This window comes from Pristiophorus japonicus, chromosome 8 (assembly GCF_044704955.1).
Source record: "Pristiophorus japonicus isolate sPriJap1 chromosome 8, sPriJap1.hap1, whole genome shotgun sequence".
Taxonomy (NCBI): Eukaryota; Metazoa; Chordata; class Chondrichthyes; family Pristiophoridae; genus Pristiophorus; species Pristiophorus japonicus.
In genome coordinates this window covers 188,799,884-188,823,458 of record NC_091984.1, presented here as the reverse complement: position 1 = coordinate 188,823,458, position 23,575 = coordinate 188,799,884, and the positions used below count along the sequence as shown (strand labels likewise).

The window sequence follows — 23,575 nt, the reverse complement described above, 5'->3', positions numbered from 1 at the left end:
GACCAGCAAATAATCTACGAACTTACCTGATGGTACCGGAGATTCGGATACTTGCGCTCCTGGACTTGTAGGCCCATGCCTGCATAGAGGCCCACGTATTCCAGGGGTGTAGGCTATGAAAGAAGAGGATCCCCATTCATACTTATGGGGTTTCTGTATGTACAAAATCAACATAAAATGAATGGGAATACCCCCAGGTATAAAGGTACATTTCAAATACATTTTTAAAAGTCACATATTTAAAATTAATCAAAATGGCATTTAATTAAATAATTAAAACAAAAAATAAATTTTTTGAAAAATAAATTTACATGTTTTAATGGGCTCAAAATAAACTTACCTTATTGCACAGGATTTTTAATGTATAAATTATTGAAACAAAAATGATTTCTCTGCTGTTTAAAAGTCTTACGCTGGTAAAAGCAGGCCTTATGCTTTTACAGGGTGTAAGAATTTCACGGGCATTCGATGGGCAGAAGATGGGCAAATAGCCCAACTCTCCCCACCCACCCTCACTGAGGCCCTTTCCCCGGGGATGTGGATGATCCGTCATGAAGATTCACGTGCCGAGGACACGTGTGCACCTCGTACGCCCCCATAGAGGCCGCATTTTATTGCTCAGTATAAGACAAGAAATTTGACATTGAGCCATATAAGAAGAAATTAGGGCAAATAACCAAAAGCTTGGTAAAAGAGCTAGATGTTAAGGAGAGTCTTAAAGGAGAAAAGAGAGGTAGAGAGGCAGAGGTTTAGGCGATGAATTCCAGAGCTTAGGGCTTAGGCAACAGAAGGCACGGCCACCAATGGCTGAGCAATTATAATCAGGGATGCTCAGGAGAGCAGAATTAGAGGAGCGCCGATATCTCAGGGGGTGTGGGGGCGGGGAGGGGGAGTAGTGGGGCTGGAGAAGATTAGGGATAGGGAGGGGCAAGGCCATGGAGGGATTTGAAAACAAGGATGAAAATTTTGAAATCGAGTCATTGCTTAACCGGGAGCCAATGTCGGTCAGCGAGCACAGGAGTGATGGGTGAAGGGGACTTGGTGCAAGTTAGGACATGGGCAGCCGAGTTTTGGATGACCTCCAGTTTACACAGCTACCAAGCTTTGCACAATGTATTGTTCTCTTAAAAATATACTGTACTTTAACCTCTGGGAGTTATGTTTAAATCAAATCCATACTAATAGGATCAGAGTCTTCTCTCTAAGCTGGCAGCAAGTGCCCTAATTGAGTTTATGTAGTCTTCATACTGTGTGTGTAAGTGCTTATGTGTCTATATGCAAGTGGAATTATTTCCTTAAAACATTTGTTTTCAGTTCAAAAAACCTGCCGTAAGGGTTCTGCACAGGACATCATTACGACACACAAGAACCTCTTTCGCAAATACACCACGTGCCAATATGACTCCAGTCCATGACAGTGCCTCATCAATGATCGCCAGCTCCGATGACCTAGGCACAGGGACTCCGGCACTGGTTTTAGAGTCCGTTTCTGAGACTCAGGACAATGACTCCACAACAAGCAGCTCGCTCACCCTAAACAAACAGGACCCAGAACAAGAGGAGCCAATATCTGATTGTGAGTGTGATTGATCAGTTATTAAATGTTATGTGTGTTACAGACTGTATGGAGACTTCAGCATTTTAATAGTCATTGAAACCACCTTGAAGTGGGTATATCAGTGCGTTTGATACCATTCTTCCAGCTCCAGGACTTGTTTGAGTTCCGCTTGTACTGCTGGGCTGAAAAGCTCCCTCTCTGCGGCTCTAAGGACCAACGTAGATGTGAGGCCACAGCGCAAAGTTGCCCATAATTGGCCACTAATTGACCGTAATGGGTTTAATTTCCTTGACGAGTTATTAATGCACTATTAATGTGTTATGTAAATGTTATGGCTGCTCTTCAAGCGCCATTTGTTTTATCTAGGTTAATGACTGTAAAAATAGTAAGACAGGAAAGTCGGTGAACATGTTACCAATGAATTCATAGTGCTCAGAGGAGATGAAACCCATCGACTGGCAGTGTCACTAAGAGAGACTTGTCTGGGCAATGAAAATACTGCACTGGTACAATGGAGGGTTATTCTTCTGAGGTTTCAGTTAAAGCATTTCACATCAAACTGATCAAGGAAGGCAGGAATTGCAAGGAAAAAATAAATTTTTGGATCACATTGATCTGTATCCCAGCAACACAAAAAGGTGTCTGTGTACAAAAGCTGAATTTTATAACACAACTTTCTTTAGATGAAAACAAATAATACCAACCCTGATCAGACCCAAATCTGAGTCATTGTATTGCATGAAATGACGAATTAAAAAATTCTGTTTATTCCCACTCCTTGAAACTGTACAGCACAGCGGATGTGATGCTGCCAATGGCCAGTGAAGGGCACTGCGATACTTTGTTTTACATGATGCCTCCACTGTACAAAATAGTACTGCAGGAAAAGTTAGCAAAGTGCTGCAGAGATTTGCTTTGTTGCCTAATCATCCCTGTTTTAAAGTCTTCTTAGACATCAAATTAGTCTTTTCTATTTTTCTCGCATTACCATTTCCGGTGCATTACCGTACAGCGGCAAAACAGTAAGCAATACCCCCACGCCCCTTTATTCCTTTCGTGTTTTCTTTGACCAAATCTCCACCCACCTCAGGGCATTCATTTCAGTTGTGAAGATGCTGTGGTGACTTCAAGCAGCTCTGTGTGTGTGTGTGTGTGTGTGTGTGTCTGTGTGTGTGTGTGTGTGTGTGTGTGTGTGTATGTCTGTGTGTGTGTGTGTGTCTGTGTGTGTGTGTGTGTGTGTGTGTATGTCTGTGTGTGTGTGTGTGTATGTCTGTGTGTGTGTGTGTGTGTGTGTGTATGTCTGTGTGTGTGTGTGTGTATCCTTTACCGAGACCGATTAGTAACTATACAGAAGTTTGAGGTTATCTCGGTTGAATGTTTTACACTGACTCCCTGTACAACTGCTTCAGTCTGTTAATTACTGATTTATTGGATAGATAGGATATGCTGATCTCAGAGTATTCTCAGAAAAGCATTAATAATGTGTGTTGGATATTGCAATAGGCAAATCATTGGGAAGATGGAAAGATGTTGCAACATTGTTGAGTGAGATATGTCAGCAGCTGATCTATCAGTCACAATGCTCCTGTACTTTGAAGCTCTCTCCCCTAAATCACTCTACTATTCCCCTCCCTTCCTTCAAGATCCTCAAAGAATTGATCTATTCAATTAAACTTTTAGTTGCCCGTAACCCCATCAATCTTTTCTCTCTCCCATCTGCAGCCTGCTATCCCTCTGTTTAAATGTTCTAGGACATTCTTTGATATGAGGGTTGCTATAAGAATGCAAATTGTTGAAAGAACAATGTGCTGACTCACTCTCCTCTTCTCCCAGGATCCCTTCTTCCTTCGTACTAAAAGACAGAAAGACTTGCATTTACACAGCACATTTCATATCCTCAGCCATTTACAGCCAATGAATTACGTGAAAGATGTAGTTACTTGTAGGCAAATTTGACAGCCAATTTGTACATGGCAAAGACCCACAAACAACTTAACCTTCTGACTTGGAGGCAAGAGCCAAACATCACCCCATAAAGCACATGTGCTCCACATGTACAGGAGCACTGGAGGATAAGCGCATCCACTTACGGTTTGTGAATCGTTTCAGATCATTTAACAAAATCTCTATCATAAAAATGCATCAGTAAAACCCAATATTAGTCCTCAAATGTCAAGTTAGCTTGGATTCGCCTCTCTATTACACTGTGTCAAGGCTCGATGTGTTTAGTGAAGCCTTTACGCCCTATTTGGAAGTTTGACCAAACAGTGCCAATCCTAATTTAGTTGCCTGTTTTCAGAGTGCTTCTCCTGCATACACAGAAGCTAGGCCGGGAAGGATTAATCCATGCTGACATATTGACAAGTGATAGGTTACATTATAGGTATTTCTCCAAGCGAAGCCAGTTGCTCCCCACACCAAAATGCCATTGCTGCATGAATTGTGTCAGCACAGATGTGATAGTTTCACCTCACTGGTTTATTTGTGGGGCATGCTGACTTCACATTGAAGAAGATTAAAAATGAACACCTCCATTTTAACTGCATACCTCTTTGACCAAGCTTTTGGTAATTTCTACCTATGCGGCTTGGTGTCAAATTTTTATCGCATAATACTTCTGTGAAGCGCCTTGGGATGTTTCATTTCGTTAAAGGCGCTATATAAATATAAATTGTTGTTGTTGTTAATAGTGTGGGCAGGAATTTCAGATGAGCACATTATGCATTAATACGCCAGTGTCCCACAGTGTGATCTCAGAGCCAGAATCAGTCCAATGCCACTTCAAGCACAAAATCATATGGAGTTCTGTAACACACGCCAAATTTCCTGTGCAGCTGTGATGCAAACAACTGACAGTGTGAATATATTTGTGGATAAGTTCACCCCATCAATCAGGGTCTCAGAGGAGAAAAGCCAATGTCTAACCCAGTCCTCCAATAAGTCTCTCAATTCTAATCAATTGAACAATGTTCAATTAGTATTATTGAATATCCAGTTGCCTGTGTTCTGTGTGTCACTCAAAGTTACACCCTGATTGCATCCATTTGTGAGACATATCAACAAGGAATTCTATGCTAATGTGTGGCTACCAAGTGGCATTTGTTTTAATTTTTGTGTTGCAAAATAAGCAGCAGAACTGCAGTATAACTACCAGTTTGGTACTTTTCTGACCGTGTAAGGATGCTGCGAAAACATGGCCCCACACCACTTCACTGAGGATTAGCCATAGTATAGCAGCAACTCAAAAGTCCCAAAAGGATTGCAGGCAATCTGATGAACCGTCAAGTTTTTAATGACAGACGTGAGCTGATTGACTCTTTTCTATTATTAGAAATTTCAGCTAATTGGAGCCTGCTGAGCAGAAATCCACGTGCGTGTTTTAAGTGCATGTACAAAATGTCAGTCCCTCGTATCGAGGATGACTTGCTTCCACGCCAAAAAGAGATGAGTTCACAGGTGTTTCAATGAAGGACCTGATATTCCAGGTCCCGAACTACATGTTGAAGGGTGGAAGATGCCTGTGCGTGGATTTTTTTAACGTGTGGTGACCGTTGCACACCAGCCACCACACGGGCTTGACAGAGCTAGGTCTTGGTCCAATGGCAAGGGTTATCCAAGACGACTGGAGACCAAAACTGCTGCATGGACCTAGTGCGCACACATATCGCAGTGTGGGCTGGCCCGTGCTGCCCCTGGGCCCTTGCCTGTTCTGGGCCCTGCACTTACGCCTCTCCTGGGCCCCGATCACGTTGCTCTACTATCTCTCGCCGTCCTTCGCCCTGACCTCGGTGCTCCTCTGTTGCTTGCCGCCTCTCCTGTTGTACCTGCTCACGCTCCAATCAGTGACCTGGATTTTGGTGATGACCAATCACCCTCCTCCAAGTCGTCGCCCTCCTGAATCGGCTCACGCTGTACCTTGTGGTGCCTCCGCACCTCCACTCCTTTTATGGCCCCGACCTGCCGTAGATGGTTCGTCGCAGGTCGGGGCCCCTCTGTGGACTGGGCCTCCTGGGCCTCAGCTTCCCTGAAACTATGCTTCCCTGATTGACAAGCAATAAACCTCCATGCTGCATGGCCGCAGCATTGAGAAGTCATACTGGTATATAAAAAAATAATAGCGTTACTAAACCGGTGTCATTAGTAATTTTTTGTTACGACAAACCAAACATGCTTTCTTCCATAGTTTAAATGGATTTTCCAGTATGTCCTGATATTGGAGGGGGGAGTGGAAGTGAGACAACGCAGCTAACTGATGTTATTCTACATCATATTTGACTCAGTGTTAACAAAATGGTGTGTGCTTATGCTATGATGTGATCATTAACAACAATTTGAAATTAAGAAGCACCTTCAACATTGAATAACATCCCAATGCGCTTCACAGAGGCATAATCAAAGAAATGAGACAAAGAAGGAGATATTAAGGAGTGGGAGAGGGTGACCGAAAGCTTACTCAGTGAGGTGGGTTTTAAGGGGGACAGTGAGGTGGGGGTGGTGGGGTGGGGGTGGGGGGGGCTTTAGGGAAGGTGTTCCAGAGCATGGGACCACGGCGACTGAAGGCACGGCCATCAATAGAGAAGGGAGGAAGATGCATAAGTTGTGTAGATGGATTTTAAAAAGGCATTTGATAAAGTACCACATATCCAGCTTGTTAGAAAAATTGAAGACCATGGGATAAAAGGGGCCATAGCAGCATGGATGCAAAATAGGCTAAAGGATAGAAAACTGAGTTGTGGTTTTTTGGATTGGAGGGAGGTAGACAGTGGTGTTGCTCAAGGTTCAGTACTAGGACCACTGCTGTTTTTGACTTGGCGGTACAGGGTACAATGTTGAGAATTGCAGTTGACACGAAACTTGGAAGTGCAGTTAACAGTGAGAGAGGTAATAATAGATTGCAAGAGAACATAGACAGGCTGGTGAATTGGGCGGACACGTGGCAGATTAAATTCAACACAGAAAAGTGTGAGGTGATACATTTTGGTCAGAAGAATGAAGAGAGACAATATGTGCTAAGTGTTAGTGTTCAACGGGGTGCAGGAAGAGAGAGACCTGGGGGTGCTTGTGCACAAATCTTTGAAGGCGGCAGGGCATGTTAAAGCAGTTAAGTAGCTTTATAAATAGTGGCATTGAATACAAGAGCCAGGAAGTTATGCTAAACCTATATAAAACACTAGTTCGGCCCCAGCTGGAGTATTGTGTCCATTTCTGGGCACCACATTTTAGGAAGGATGTGAAAGCTTTGGAAAGGGTACAGAAGAGATTTCCGAGAATGGTTCCAGGGATGAGGAATTGCAGTTGCGTGGACAGACTGGAGAAGCTGGGTAGGGACTCGGCTAGATATCGTAGGTTGGGAGTGGGGATTCTAAGTGCGTGCACCGGCTCAGTCAACTTAGAACCGTCAGACCAGCTGATTTGCTCCTGTTCTTTCCAAAAATGCAAACCGGGAAACAACCAGATTAGTGCACATTATGCCTCATTCACCTTGCAGCCAGGGGTGTGGGACTAGTCCTGAAATTGCTGCAAGGGAGGTACAGGGTGTAACTCAAACACTGGGGGAAGGTTTCGACTGATTTGCATGTAATCCATTCCCTGCTGGCCCTGGGGTCCAAATAATGCAAACCTAACATTACCATCGTGTATTTTGATTATTAATATATTACTAGTGTCATACAGTAACATTGTATAACATATGAACTGATCATAAAATCCACTGCACATCATCGCTCAATAAGCCGTCAGTAGTGATAAAATAACAGCGTTTGAACATCACTGTGTTTTATTTAATTCATTCTCGGGATAGGTTTGTCGCTGGCAAGGCCAGTATTTATTGTCCACCCCTAGTTGGCCTTGAGAAGGTGGTGGTGAACTTCCTTTAGAACCGCTGCAGTCTTTGTGCTCTTTTCTTTCACCTCTGGGATGCAGATTTACATCCAGGCCAAACTGATGAGGTGAAAATCTCCTCTCTGGCTGGACAGATCCTACATGAAACGTGTTTAGAACCTCCTTAAATGTAATTACTAGCAGGCAGCGATCCTCAGCGCAAAACTGCCAGCATTCACACTTGGTCCAGAGCTGCTCGCCTCACTCTCAGAGCCTGGTGTGGGAAATGGAAGTATCGCACTGGTGCAGTGAGGCTGCTCTTAGAATTAACATTTAATTGGGTGTTATTGAGGCAAAGTCAAGGGAACTTTACTCGAAATATGACCCATGCAGACTGCGATATTACAAAACACAAACAACAACAACAACAACTTGTATTTATAAAGCACCTTTAACATAGTGAAACGTCCCAAGGTGCTTCAGAGGAGTATTATAAGACAAACAATTTGACACAGAGCCACATAAATAGAAATTAGTGCAGGTGACCAAAGGCTTGGTCAAAGAGGTCTGTTTTAAGGAGCGTCTTGAAGCAGGAAAGCGAGGTAGAGAGGCGGAGAGGTTTAGGCAGGGAGTTCCAGAGCTTGGGGCCGAGACAGCAGAAGGCACGGCCAGCGATGGTGGAGCGATTATAATCATGGATGCTCAAGGGGGCAGAATTAGGGGAGCGCAGACATCTCGGGGGATTGTGGGGCTGGAGGAGCGGCAAAGTACTTCATGGTCATCACTGACCTCTTTCATTTTGATGAATTACAAAAATAATTGAATGTTGTGTTGTTTTCTGTGATTTCATTTGCAGATTTGTTTGTGATGATTATAAACTGGAGGATTTTATTTGTAAAAAAAATGCATTTTTTGTTAATGACCTGGAGTGAGTACCTGGTACATACATATTGCATCATTCTCGGGTTAACTGGATACAAAACTGAAGCTTGGCTAGAAGCAGATCACTGGAATAAGTCGGCCATGTAGGAAAGTATAACCAAAATATCACTCTGGATCCTGCTTTTAATGACTGCCGCCCGCAGCCAGGCAACTGCAAGAGGATAGTATGACGAAGTGACATCAGTGCGCTGCTATTTGTGCTATGTATCTGCAAGGCTCGGCTCTCCGAATCTTCCACTGTAATAACAGAGCCCAGACCAGAGCTAAAATGGGGCACTGCTGCCTCGTGAGAATGAAATTATGGAGGGGGGGTGGGGGGGCGGCGGGGGAGAGGGTTATGTTGTTATGTTATAAGAACATAACAACGTAAGAAATAGGAGCAGGAGTAGCCCCTCGAGCCTGCTCTGCCATTCCATAAGATCATGGCTGATTTGATCATGGACTCAGTTCCACTTCCTTGCCCGCTCCCCATAACCCTTTATCCCCTTATCGTTTAAGAACTATTTCTGTCTTAAATTTATTCAATGTCCCAGCTTCCACAGCACTCTGAGGCAGTGAATTCCACAGATTTACAACCCTCTCAGAGAAGAAATTTCTCCTCGTCTCTGTTTTAAATGGGCGGCCCCTTATTCTAAGATCATGCCCTCTAGTTCTAGTCTCCCCCATCAGTGGAAACATCCTCTCTGCATCCACCTTGTCAAGCCCCCTCATAATCTTATACATTTTGATAAGATTACCTCTCATTCTTCTGAATTCCAATGAGTAGAGGCCCAACCTACTCAACCTTTCTTCATATGTCAACCCCCTCATCCCCAGAATCAACCTAGTGAACCTTCTCTGAACTGCCTCCAAAGCAAGTATATCCTTTCGTAAATATGGAAACCAAAACTGCACGCAGTATTCCAGGTGTGGCCTCACACCTTATATAGCTGTAGCAAGACTTCCCTGCTTTTATACTCCATCCCATTTGCAATAAAGGCCAAGATTCCATTGGCCTTCTTGATCACTTGCTGTACCTGCATATTATCCTTTTGTGTTTCATGCACAAGTAGCCCCAGGTCCCGCTGTACTGTGGCACTTTGCAATCTTTCTCCATTTAAATAATAACTTGCTCTTTGATTTTTTCTACCAAAGTGCATGACCTCACACTTTCCAACATTATACTCCATCTGCCAAATTTTTGCCCACTCACTTAGCTTGTCTATGTCCTTTTGCAGATTTTTTGGGTCCTCCTCACACTTTGCATTTCCTCCCATCTTTGTATCGTCAGCAAACTTGGCTACGTTACACTCAGCCCGCAGCGATCTCCAGATCTCCCGCTATAACTTTGACAGCCTGGAGAAATGGCACAAATGGGCGTTTACATGATTTCTCCAGGATTTCTACTGAAGTTAGAGTGAGAGATCGATTGAAGTCCCACGGAAATTCTGGGGCAAAAATTTCAGTGCACGAGGGAGAGAATTAAGATGTGTGTTCGTGTGTTTGTACAGGTGCAGCGTCCAAAATCTGGAGTTCCGGAATCCGGAATGTTCCGGAATCCGGACTGATTGGTGGCAGGGTCATCTGGAATCTGTAAAATGTTCTGGAATCCGGACCTGACAACCCCGCCGACCCCGAGGTTCCGCCGCTGCCCGACCTCGGGCCTCGCTTCACCGCCCCTCGCCTCACCACGACCCGACCTCGGGGCCTACTCGTCGGCCTGCCCGACCAGCTCCTCTTCGGCAGGGCCCCGCCCAAACAACTCCTTGATGGCTGGGCCCTGCCCAACGGCCTCATCGACGGGACCGGTGACCCAAACAGCTCCTCGGTGAGCACCCCGCGTCCCCCCGCCCCCCCCACCACCACTGACGTTCCGAAATCTGGAAATACCCGAACCTGGGCTTGAGTGTTTCCAGATTCTTGACGTCAGAAAGACGATCGAAAGACCGGAAAAGCCTGGAATCCGGAACAGCCTCGGTCCCGAGGGTTCCGGATTCGGGACGCTGCACCTGTATTAGTGTGTGTATTTGTGTGCGGAGACACGTGCAAATGTCGCTTTTTAAAGTATTAGCATTTTAAAAATTGGCACTATATGTATATATATTTTTTTATGAAATTCCATCTCCAGTCAGCCATGCTTGATTATATATTTTTTTATTCCTCAATTCATTCTCACCATCCACAGACACTTCAAGTTGTAAAAAAACATAAAATATGAAATACTGAACATTTTGAACTGGCAGATGTCGAGATAGCATCTGAAGGTTACTCGGTGACAGATTGTAGAGATACTGCCAGAGGTTTCTAGGTTATTGGAAGGATGGATTTGGATAGAAGTCTATAGGGTCAGGGGCCTATATCTCAAACCTCATCATCATCATAGGCAGTCCCTCGGAATCGAGGAAGACTTGCTTCCACTCCTGAATTGAGTTCTTTGGTGGTTGAACAGTCCAATACGAGAACCACAGTCCCTGTCACAGGTGGGACAGATAGTCATTGAGGGAAGGGGTGGGTGGGACTGGTTTGCCGCATGCTCTTTCCGCTGCCTGCGCTTGATTTCTGCCTGCTCTCGGCGTTGAGAGTAGAAGTGCTCAGCGCCCTCCCGGATGCACTTTCTCCACTTAAGGCGGTCTTTGGCCAGGGACTCCCAGGTATCAATGGGGATGTCGCACTTTATCAGGGAGGCTTTGAGGATGTCCTTGTAACGTTTCCACTGCCCACCTTTGGCTTGTTTGCCATGAAGGAGCTCCGCATCGAGCACTTGCTTTGGGCGTCTCGTGTCTGGCATGCGAACTATGTGGCCTGTCCAGCGAAGTTGATCGAGTGTGGTAAATGCTTCAATCCTGGGGATGTTAGCCAGGATGAGGACACTGATGTTAGTGCGCCTGTCCTCCCAGAGGATTTGTAGGATCTTGCGGAGACATCATTGGTGATATATCTCCAGCGACTTGAGGTGTCTACTGTACATTGTCCATGCATCTGAGCCAAACAGGAGGGCGGGTATTACTACAGCCCTATAGACCATGAGCTTGGTGGTAGATTTGAGGGCCTGGTCTTTGAACACTCTTTTCCTCAGGCGGCCGAAGGTTGCACTGGTGCACTGGAGGCAGTGTTGAATCTCTTCATCAATGTCTGCTTTTGTGATAAGAGACTCCTGAGGTATGGGAAATGGTCCACGTTGTCGAGGGCCGCGCCGTGGATCTTGATGACTGGTGCGGCGAGGACAGGCTGGTGGGGGACTTTTGTCCTACGGATGTTTAGCGTAAGGCCCATGCTTTCGTATGCCTCAGTAAATACGTCGACTATATCCTGGAGTTCAGCCTCTGAATGTGTGCAGACGCAGGCATCGTTCGCATACTGCAGCTCAATGACAGAGGTTGGGGTGATCTTGGACCTGGCCTGGAGGCGGCGAAGGTTAAACAGCTTCCCACTGGTTCTGTAGTTTAGTTCCACTCCAGCGGGGAGCTTGTTGACTGTGAGGTGGAGCATGGCAGTGACGAAAATTGAGAAGAGGGTTGGAGCGATGACGCAGCCCTGTTTGACCCCGGTCCGGACGTGGATTGGGTCTGTAATGGATCCATTGGTAAGGATCACGGCCTGTATGTCGTCGTGGAGCAAGCGAAGGTTGTTGACAAACTTTTGGGGGCATCCGAAACGGAGGAGGACGCTCCATAGACCCTCACGGTTGACAGTGTCAAAGGCCTTTATAAGGTCGAAAAAGGCCATGTATAAGGGCTGGCGCTGCTCCCTGCATTTTTCCTGCAACTGTCGCGCTGCAAAGATCATGTCCGTTGTGCCCCGTAGGGGACAAAATCCGCACTGTGACTCCGGGAGGAGCTGTTCGGCCACAGGGAGAAGACAGTTGAGGAGGACTCTAGCGACAACTTTCCCAGTGGCTGATAGCAGGGAGATTCGCCAAAAGTTGCTGCAGTCGGACTTGTCCCCTTATTTAAAGATGGTCAGATCACTGTATTTCTGAGATCTCCTGGCATGCTCTCCTCCCTCCAGATGAGAGAGATGAGGTCATGTATCCACGCCAACAGCGCCTCTCAGCCATTCATTAGCGCCTCTGCAGGGATTCCATCCGTTCCCGTAGCCTTGTTGTTCTTGAGCTGTCTTATAGCTTTTCCCACCTCGTGCAACGTTGGGGTTTCACTGAGGTGGTGGCGGGTCGCATGCTGTGGGATGGAGTTGAGAACACTCGAGTCAAAGTCTCGATTGAGGAGATCTTCGAAGTGCTCCTTCCAGCGGGTCCTGACTGCCTCGGTGTCCTTGATGAGTGTTTCCCTGTTCTTGGCCAGCAGTGGGGTGGGGCCTTGGGAGTTTGGACCGTAGGTGGCCTTGAATGCGATGAAGAATCCTCGCAAATCATGGCTGTCGGCCAGTTGTTGTATCTCCTCTGTGTTTTCTCCATCCACCACGTGTTCTTTCGGTCCCAGATTTTTTGTTGGACCTCAGCCTTGAGCTGCCTGTAATGTTGCTTTGTAGCTCCCGTGTTGGGTTGTTGCTTGAGGCTCAGAAATGCTCTGCGCTTGCGATCTATTAATTCTTGGATCTCCTAATCATTCTCTTCAAACTAGTCCTGGCGTGTTCTGGTTGAGTGACCAAGTGCCTCTTCGCAGGCACTGGTTATGGAGACCTGGAGGGCAGACCAAGCGCTGTGGGCATTCAGCATCTCAGGGTCATCAAGGCACGCCTGGTTAGCTGTGAGGCGCTGGCTGTATAGGGCTCTCTTTGCTGGGTCTTTAAGTGCCCCGGCATTGACATTTTTGCGGCACTGCTTCTGCTGCCCCCTCCGCTTTGGGGCTACGTTCATGTCGATGATGGATCGGATTAGGCAGTGATTCATCCAGCAGTCATCAGCTTCTGTCATGGTGCAGGTGATGCGCACATCCATGCGATCCCTGGCTCAGACGATGATGTAGTCGAGCAGTGTTTTGAGCGAGGGTGTTGCCACGATGCCTTGTATTTGTCCCTCTGGTGGAACAGGGTGTTGGTGATGAGAAGTTCATGTTCTAGACATTTTGTCAGGAGTAGGGTAGCGCTGGCTTTCCCTACCCCCTCTCTGCCAATCATGCCTCCCCAGAGGGCTGTATCTTTGCTGACCCTGGCCTTGAAGTCACCTAGGAGGATCAGTTTGTCGCCCACGGGGACGCGGGACAGGGATGTTCCAAGGTTGGAATAGAAACCCTCTTTGGTCTCATCCATTGCATCGAGTGTTGGGGCGTACGCACTGATGACTGTGGTGCATTGGTTCCGGGATAGGGTGAGTCGAAGAGTCATGAGTCGTTCATTAACCCTGCAGGGGGAGTCTTTGAGGCGGTCGACCAGCTCATTTTTGATGGCAAAGCCGACTTCGTGAAGGCGACGTTCTTCCTCTCCAGAAAAAGGTGTAACCTCCACCTTGTTCCTTGAGCTGGCCTTCCCCTGCCCACCAGGTCTCGCTTAGGGCGGCGATGTCAATGTCAAAGCGTCTAAGTTCCCGGGCAACTATGGCTGTGCGGCGTTCCGGCCTGTCGCTTTTGGAGTTGTCCATGAGGATCCTGATGTTCCAGGTCCCGAACTTCATGTTAATGGAGTGGAAGATGTCTCTGCATGTGTTCTTTTAACGTGGGGTGGCCATTGCACACCAGCCATCACACGGGCTTAGCTGAGCAAGGTCTTGGTCCAGTGGCAAGGGGGTCCAAAACGACTGGAGACCAGGCATTACTGCATGAGCCTAATTGCCTACAGCGAGATGTTGGCCGTAAGCTCGACGCCGAGTAGCGCTTTTGATGGTAGGTGGCCCGAGGCTTGGTTGGGGGCAGGGATTTGGAAGGTCAGTTGTCCACTGGAATTCCGAGTGGGAGGTCAGCAAGAAGTGGGAGGGTGGAAGAGTCATAGCCGTGATGCTCACCAGTAGAAGGGGCCAGGTCACCAGTGCGGAAGGAGACATTCAGCCGTCGATGAGGAGAGGGATGTAGGCCCGCCGCTGGAGGGATGAGAGCCCACCACTGGAGGGATGTAGGCTGGCCGCAGGAGGGGTGGGGTGATGTCCAGTCAGAGGCACATCTGTTCACCGGGTGTCATCGTGAGTAACCCAGTTTCAAATGACTGAAAATGATGCTAATAAAACACACAAAACTATTTTCTAGTTAGATTGGGGTAGAGTATTCAATTCCTCAATAAAATTTTTTAAAAGAAAATAATTCTTGAAACTTCCTCCACATTGTTTAAAAGTTTCTTCAGAAATTTTAAAAGTTTTCCCTAAGTTATTTAAAAGTTTCTCCAGAGGTTTTAAAAGTTTCTCCAAGTCAAATTTACTGGTCAGTAGGAACACTGTGGTCTGTAAACCCAACGTGTTCTCATTCTGTTTGGGCTCGGGATTATCCGAAAGGAATATTTTCTGAGATATTTACCCACAGCCCAACTCATCTGAGTCATCTGCATTACTGATGTTACATTTATAGTGTGGAGCCACTGATACGATTCTTTAATAATCTTGGCTGCCAGTGCTGTGGAACTCATCTCATTTATACTGGGGGAAAGGGGAAGATTTAACAGCTTTAGCAGACCATTTATGTTGCTTCTCCTGAACTACTGCCTCTGGGAGCCAGCTCTTGAATTGGGCTAGACCCATCCCAGGGCAGCAGTGACCTTTCATTTACCTCAACATCTGACAACGGCAGACCTGGAATGTAAATGTACCATAAATTATCAGCCTGATATTGTCTCAAAGTAAAGGCAGGGGATTTACACAAACCATGTTATGTTAGTCTAATGCAACATAGAAACATAGAAAATAGGTCCAGGAGTAGGCCATTCGGCCTTTCAAGCCTGCACCACCATTCAATAAGATCATGGCTGATCATTCACCTCAGTACCCCTTTCCTGCCTTCTCTCGATACCCTTTGATCCCCGTAGCCGTAAGGAACATATCTAACTCCCTCTTGAATATATCCAATGAACTGGCATCAACAACTCTCTGGGGCAGGGAATTTCACAGGTTAACAACTCTCTGAGTGAAGAAGTTTCTCCTCATCTCAGTCCTAAATGACTACCCCTTATCCTAAGACTGTGTCCCTGGTTCTGGACTTCCTCAACATTGGGAACATTCTACCCGCATCTAACCTGTCCTGTACTGTCAGAATCTTATATGTTTCTATGAGATCCCCTCTCATCCTTCTAAACTCCAAAGTATAAAGGCCTAGTTGATCCAGTCTCTCCTCATATGTCAGTCCAGCCATCCCGGAAATCAGTCTGTTGAACCTTCACTGCACTCCCTCAATAGCAAGAACATCCTTCCTCAGATTAGGAACCCAAAACTGAACACAATATTCCAGGTGAGGCCTCACCAAGGCCCTGTACAACTGCAGTAAGACCATCATGCTCCTATACTCAAATCCCCTAGCTATGAAGGCCAACATATCATTTGCCTTCTTCACCGCCTGCTGTACCTGCATGCCAACTTTCAATGACTGATGAACCATGACACCCAGGTCTCGTTGCAGCCCTCCCCTTTTCCTAATCTGCCGCCATTCAGATAATATTCTGTCTTCGCGTTTTTGCCCCCGAAGTGGACAACCTCACATTTATCCACATTATACTGCATCTGCCATGAATTTGCCCACTCACCTAACCTGTCCAAGTCACCCTGCAGCCTCTTAGCGTCCCCCTCACAGCTCACACCGCCACCCAGTTTAATGTCATCTGCAAACTTGGAGATATAACACTCAATTCCTTCATCTAAATCATTGATGTATATTGTAAAGAGCTGGGGTCCCAGCATTGAGCCCTGCGGCACTCCACTGGTCACTGCCTGCCATTCTGAAAAGGACCCGTTTATCACGACTCTCTGCTTCCTGTCTGCCAACCAGTTCTCAATCCACGTCAGTATATTACCCCCAATACCATGTGCTTTGATTTTGCACACCAATCTCTTGTGTGGGACCTTGTCAAAAGCCTTTTGAAAGTCCAAATACACCATATCCACTGGTTTTCCCTTGTCCACTCTACTAGTTACATCCTCAAAAAATTCCAGAAGATTTGTCAAGCATGATTTCCCTTTCATAAATCCATGCTGACTTGGACCGATCCTGTCACTGCTTTCCAAATGCGCTGCTATTTCATCCTTAATAATTGATTCCAACATTTTACCCACTACTGATATCAGGCTAACCGGTCTATAATTACCTGTTTTCTCTCTCCCTTTTTAAAAGTGGTGTTACATTAGCTACCCTCCAGTCCATAGGAACTGATCCAGAGTCGATAGACTGTTGGAAAATGATCACCAATGCATCCACTATTTTTAGGGCCACTTCCTTAAGTACTCTGGACTAGCAGGCCCCGGGGATTTATCGGCCTTCAATCCCATCAATTTCCCAAACACAATTTCCCGCATAATAAGGATATCCTTCAGTTCCTTCTTCTCATTAGACCCTCGGTCCCCTAGTACTTCCAGAAGGTTATTTGTGTCTTCCTTCATGAAGACAGAACCAAAGTATTTGTTCAATTGGTCTGCCATTTCTTTGTTCCCCATTATAATCCGACTGCAACGGATCTACATTTGTCTTCACTAATCTTTTTCTCTTCACATATCTACAGAAGCTTTTGCAGTCAGCTTTTATGTTCCCGGCAAGCTTCTTCTCATACTCTATTTTCCCTTTCTTAAATAAACCCTTTGTCCTCCTCTGCTGAATTCTAAATTTCTCCCAGTCCTCAGTTTGCTGCTTTTTCTGGCCAATTTATATGCCTCCTCCTTGGATTTAACACTATCCTTAATTTCCCTTGTTAGCCACAGTTGAGCCACCTTCCCCGTTTTATTTTTACTCCAGACAGGGATGTACAATTGCTGACGTTCATCCATGTGATCTTTAAATGTTTGCCATTGCCTATCCACCGTCAACCCTTTAAGTATCATTTCCCAGTCTATTTTAGCCAATTCACGTCTCAAACCATTGAAGTTACCTTTCCTTAAGTTCAGGACCCTAGTTTCTGAATTAACTGTGTCACTCTCCATCTTAATAAAGAATTCTACCATGTTATGGTCACTCTTCCCCAAGGGGCCTCGCACAACAAGATTTAATTCTTATTACACATCACCCAGTCTCGGATGGCCAGCTCCCTAGTTGCTTCCTCGACATATTAGTCTAGAAAACCATCCCTAATACACTCCAGGAAATCCTCCTCCACCGCATTGCTACCAGTTTGGTTAGCATAATCAATATGTAGATTAAAGTGACCCATGATAACTGCTGTACCTTTATTGCATGCATCCCTAATTTCTTGTTTGATGCTGTCCCCAACCTCACCACTATTGGTTGGTGGTCTGTACACAACTCCCATTAGCGTTTTCTGCCCCTTGATATTCCGTAGCTCCACCCATACCGATTCCACATCATCCAAGCTAATGTCCTTTCTTACTATTGCATTAATTTCCTCTTTAACTAGCAATGCCACCCCATCTCCTTTTCCTTTCTGTCTATCCTTCCTAAATGTTGAATACCTCTGGATGCTGAGTTCCCAGCTTTGGTCACCCTGGAGCCATGTCTCCGTGATGCCAATTACATCATACCCGTTAACTGCTATCCGCGCAGTTAATTCGCCCACCTTATTCCGAATACTCCTCGCATTGAGGCACAGAGCCTTCAGGCTTGTCTTTCTAACACACTTTGCCCCTTTAGAATTTTGCTGTAATGTGGCCCTTTTTGCTTTTTGCCTTGGGTTTCTCTGCCCCTCCACTTTTACTTTTCTTCTTTCTATCTTTTGCTTCTGCCCCCATTCTACTTCCCTCTGTCTCCCTGCATAGGTTCCCATCCCCCTGCCATATTAGTTTAACTCCTCTCCAACAGCACTAGCAAACACTCCCCCTAGGACATTGGTTCCAGTCCTGCCCAGGTGCAGACCGTCCGGTTTGTACTGGTCCCACCTCCCCCAGAATCGGTTCCAATGTCCCAAGAATTTGAATCCCTCCCTTCTGCACCACTCCTCAAGCCACGTATTCATCTGAGCTATCCTGTGATTTCTACTCTGACTAGCACTGGTAGCAATCCTGAGATTACTACTTTTGAGCTCCTACTTTTTAATTTAGCTCCTAGCTTCCTATATTCGTCTTGTCGGACCTCATCCCATTTTTTACCTATATCGTTGGTACCTATATGCACCACGACAACTAGCTGTTCACCTTCCCTTTTCAAAATGTCCTGCACCCGCTCCGAGACATCCTTGACCCTTGCACCAGGGAGGCAATATACCATCCTATAGTCTCGGTTGCAGCCGCAGAAACGTCTATCTATTCCCCTTACAATTGAATCCCCTATCACTATAGCTCTCCCACTCTTTTTCCTGCCCTCCTGTGCAGCAGAGTGCCATGAACTTGGCTGCTGCTGCCCTCCCCTGATGAGTCATCCCCCCCAACAGTACCCAAAGCGGTGTATCTGTTTTGCAGGGGGATGACCGCAGCGGACCCCTGCACTACCTTCCTTGCACTGCTCTTCCTGTTGGTCACCCATTCCCTATCTGGCTGTGTACCCTTTACCTGCGGTAAGACCAACTCACTAAACGTGCTATTCACGTCATTCTCAGCATTGTGGATGCTCCAGACTGAATCCACCCACAGCTCCAGTGCTGCAATGCGGTCCGTCAGGAGCTGCAGGCGGATGCACTTCCCACACACGTAGTCATCAGGGACACCGGAAGCGTCCCTGACTTCCCACATAGTACAGGAGGAGCATAACAGGCGTCCGAGCTCTCCTGCCATGATTTAACTCTTAGATAAACTTAATTTGGCAACAACAATGCTAAAACGTTACTTACTAATAAAGAAAAGCAAAAGAATAACTACTTACCAATCACCAGCCAATCACTTACCCCCTTGGCTGTGACGTCACCTTTCGATTTCTTTCTACTTTTTTGCCTTCCTGCTGCACTGGCTGGCCTCCTCAATCATGAACTTTCGCTGTTCGAACTCCCCAACTCCTCCTCAATGGGCCTTTTATAGGCCTCTCCGACCACGATCTCCCACTGCTCGAACTCCCCAACTCCTCCTCAATGGGCCTTTTATAGGCCTCTCCGACCACGATCTCCCACTGCTCGAACTCCCCAACTCCTCCTCAATGGGCCTTTTATAGGCCTCTCCGACCACGATCTCCCACTGCTCGAACTCCCCAACTCCTCCTCAATGGGCCTTTTATAGGTCTCTCCGACCACGATCTCCCACTGCTCGAACTCCCCAACTCCTCCTCAATGGGCCTTTTATAGGTCTCTCCAACCACGATCTCCCACTGCTCGAACTCCCTGACTCCTCCTCGACGAGCCTTTTATAGGCTTCCTCGACCACGAACTCCCGCTGCTCAACTTCACAGTGGAGCTTAAATCCGGTTAAATAAAAAGGGAAGGACTGCACTTGCTGGAGATCTGAAGCAAAAGCAGAAAATTCAGGCAATCCATAGCAAGTCAGGCAACAGCTGTAAAGGGGAAAGACAGTTTAATGTCTTGGGTGTAACCCATTGTTAGATCATCATCATCATCATAGGTAGTCCCTTGGAATCGAGGAAGACTGGTTTCCACTCCCAAAGTGAGTTCTTTGATGGCTGAACAGATCCGATACGAGAGCCACAGACCCTGTTACAGGTGGGACAGACATTCGTCGAGGGAAGGGGTGGGTGGGGCTGGTTTGCCGCGCGCTCCTTCCACTGCCTGCACTTGGCCTCTTCACGCTCTTTGCGTTGAGACTCGAAGAGCTCAACATCCTCCCAGGTGTCAGTGGTGATGTCGCACTTTACCAAGGAGGCTTTGAGGGTGTCATAACGTTTCCGCTGCCCACCTTTGGCTCATTTACCATGAAGGAGCTCTGCATAAAGCATTTGCTTAGGGAGTCTCGTATCTGGCATGCGAACTATGTGGCCTGCCCAGCGAAGCTGATCGAGTGTGATCAGTGCTTCAATACTGGGGATGTTAGCCTGGATGAGGACACTGATGTTGGTGCGCCCAGGGGATTTGCAGGATCTTGCGGAGACATCGTTGGTAAATATATCTCCAGCGACTTGAGGTGCCTTCTATACATCGTCCATGCCTCAGATCCATACAGGAGGGCGGGTGGTAGATTTGAGGGCCTGGTCTTCAACCACTCTTTTCCTTAGACGGCCGAAGGCTGGAAGAGTGGAACTAAACTACAGAACCAGTGGGAAGCTGATAAACTTACGCCGCCTCCAGGCCAGGTCCAAGATCTCCCCAACCTCTGTCGTTGAGCTGTAGTACCCAGACGATGCCTGCGTCTGCGCACATTCTGAGGCTGAGCTCTAGGATATAGTCAATGTATTCACTGAGGCATATGAAAGCATGAGCCTTACGCTTAACATCCGTAAGATAAAAGTCCTCCACCAGCCTGTCTCCGCTGCACAGCACTGCCCTCCAATCATCAAGATTCACATCCCGGCCCTCTCATATCTCGGGAGCCTCTTATCAACAAAGGCAGACATCGATGCGGAGATTCAACATCGCCTCCAGTGTGCCCATTGTTAGAGCAGCTCAGTTTTTGTCTGTTTTTATTTTAGATTGGAACAGGAGTTCTTAAATATAAATTTTGGCTCATCCAAAACTCCGCTGGCCATAACCTAACCCACAACAAGTCCTGCTCACCCCTTAGTCCTGTCTTTGCTGACCTACATTGGCTCTCAGTCTGCTAATGCCTCCTATTTAAAATTCTCATCCAGATGTTTAAATCCTTTCAAGTCTTCGCCCTTCCCTATCTGTGTCACCCTTCCAGGCCTACAGCCCCTCGAACTCTGCGACCCTCTGACTCCAGCCTCTTTTGCATCCCCCTCCTCCCTCCGCTCCAACATTGACGACTGTGCCTGAAGCTGTTTCAGCCCCATGCTCTGGAATTTAGTCTCTAATCCTCTCCGCCTTTCCACCTCCCTCTCCTTTTTTAAGACCCTCCTTAAAATCCACCTCTTTAACCAAGCATTTGCTCACCTCACCTAATACCTCCTTCTGTGATGCAGCATCCATTATGTCTGATTATACTCTGTGAAGCACCTTGGGGATGTTTTTGTACATTAAAGGCACTGTATAATTGCAAGTTGTTGTAATGGCAATTGGAGTTTTATCTTGATAATTTGCCATTGGCAGCATTTGCCTAGAGCAGCGGTCGTCAGTCACTAGTCTCCACTTGACTGCCAAGTATCCTAACTCACAACATGGTTTAACTCTGTGCGGTTGTGTGACGGGGACTGAAACTTAGCAACAAATGAGATGCGATGGTACCTTCCGACTGTAACCCAGCAACAGTTGGGCATGTTGGAGAGGGGGTGGGAAGTCGCATCAAGAGTGTTGACGTCTTGGGATTCGCAGCAAGCCATTGTAAAGATAATCAGCATGTGCAGAGTAACAGGGCCCATCAAATACAGCTTGTGGTGTTCAGAAAAGAGCAGAACCTTTCCAGAGAGGGACACTAAGGGGCCGCTACCGGCCAAGTGCTGCGCTGTGACAGCCTGTCGCAAACTTCACTGGTGGTTTAGCGGTGGCACTGTCATTTAGCGCTGCGCACTCTAGCACCACCCACTTGGTGACATCAAGAGTGTGCAACGCATTTATGAAATTGACTGCTACTCCTGACAGGGGGAAGCAGACGATGCATAGAGGATCCCGGGACAATGTCGCAGGGAATGGAGAGGTAAGCGTTGAGAATCTAATTTTTTTAAATTACTTATCCCTCTTACCTATGGATGGCTGTTGGTCACCTCCCTTCTATTTTTTTGCACGTTTCATGTGGTCGACCTCACCTCCTCTTTAGGCAATTAGGCAACTGGTAGCCTAGCGCTCAACTTGGGAAGCACTCTAGGAGGATTGTGCGAGGCTTCCCTTACTCTTGGGGTGATACAACTGAATATCCCCCTTTCAGGCGGTAGACATCGCTCGGCGCTAAAGGCCATTACTATTCGATTTGGCCAGTGACAGACCTCTAATAATGGATCACTCCTCTTTTACAAACCCCTCCATGGTCTCAACCCACGCTATCCGCACAGCCTCCTCTAACCCCATGTGCCAGCCCATGATGTTTGGTCGCCTGATTCTGGCCTCCTCGGCATCACCTGCAGCTCCCCACAGCCCACCATCGAACCTTTACCTTTTTCAGCCCTGCTCTCTGGAACTGCCTCCCTAAGCTCCTCTACCCCACTTCCTCTCTCCTTCACCCCTTCCGTTGGAAAACTTGCCAACCGTGCTTTTAGTCACCTCTCCTAACTCTTCAGCTACTGGTCGATGTGTGTTTCTCCTCTTTGAAGCATCTTGGGACATGTGCTCCATTAAAGGTCAACGGTTGTTGCTTTTTCCTGCACTCTGATAGCAGAGTAAGTGTGAGCTGGGCTCATTGTCGGACAAGGAGACAGCCACGTTTTTTTGCCCACCAATGCACTCGGTGGCCTGGCCTACCTCCATGCAAAGCAGGTTTGCTATTGGTTACATGTCTGGACCTCCGCAGATATTGGAACAGAACAGTGGCCCCAGCATAATACTTATTCTTCGCAATTTCTAAAGCAGCTGTGCAGTCACAAACCTACATGTGCTCGGGTGTGTTACAGCGGATCGGATTGCTCTGCTGGTTCCAGCCCTATTCTTTGGAACATCCTGAAATCCATCCATCTCATGTTTAAAACACACCTCCTTGACCAAGCTTTTGTTCATCTCTCCTAACCCTTCTGCAAAGGCTCAGTGCTCATTCGGTTTCTCTTACGTGAGGTGCCCTGGGAGGTTTTTTTTTACATTAAAGAACTGCAAGTTGTTGAAATTGCTATGCAATATACACGTGGCAGTTTCTGCAGGAGCAACAGCTGGTGGAACCGTATTCCAATGTCGTTCTGTACATTCTTCTGATTTATCTCTATTCACTCCTACATTTGTTTACATTTGTTACAGAAAGATTGGAATTTTCACAATCCTGTAACAATAAATGAATGAACAAGATTTCCGTGATCGGGATTTGTAGAGAATCAGCATCAGATCAAATGGATGAAATCTCCCCCCCCAAAATGTAAAGCAACAACCATTCTTTTTCTAACCTTGTTTAAGAGGTTTCAGGAGAGCAAACACAGTGGGGCAGATTTTCTGGTGATGTACGCTTCTGTTTTTTTCCCCGGAGGGGCAGCAATGGCAGCGGTGAGCTCTTCTGGGTGGGTGGTCGGCTTCCAGTGCCCCGCGGGGGTTTTCGGGGCCGGTTTTGCAGGGACACGGAGCAGTACTGCTCAGAAGAGTTGAGCCGGTGTGCAACACCCCTGGATGTGACACTGGCTCGCTTTT

At 46.8% G+C, this 23,575-nt stretch overlaps 1 protein-coding gene across 1 annotated transcript in view; it reads left to right on the top strand.

The window, feature by feature from the left end:
- LOC139268885 (coiled-coil domain-containing protein 60-like) overlaps positions 1-23,575 on the top strand; it is a 210,121-nt gene that overhangs the window by 148,527 nt on the left and 38,019 nt on the right. The window contains exon 9 of the mRNA XM_070887687.1: positions 1,315-1,576. Within this exon, the coding sequence (XP_070743788.1) occupies positions 1,315-1,576 (262 nt within the window). The remainder of the gene's footprint in view (positions 1-1,314; positions 1,577-23,575) is intronic.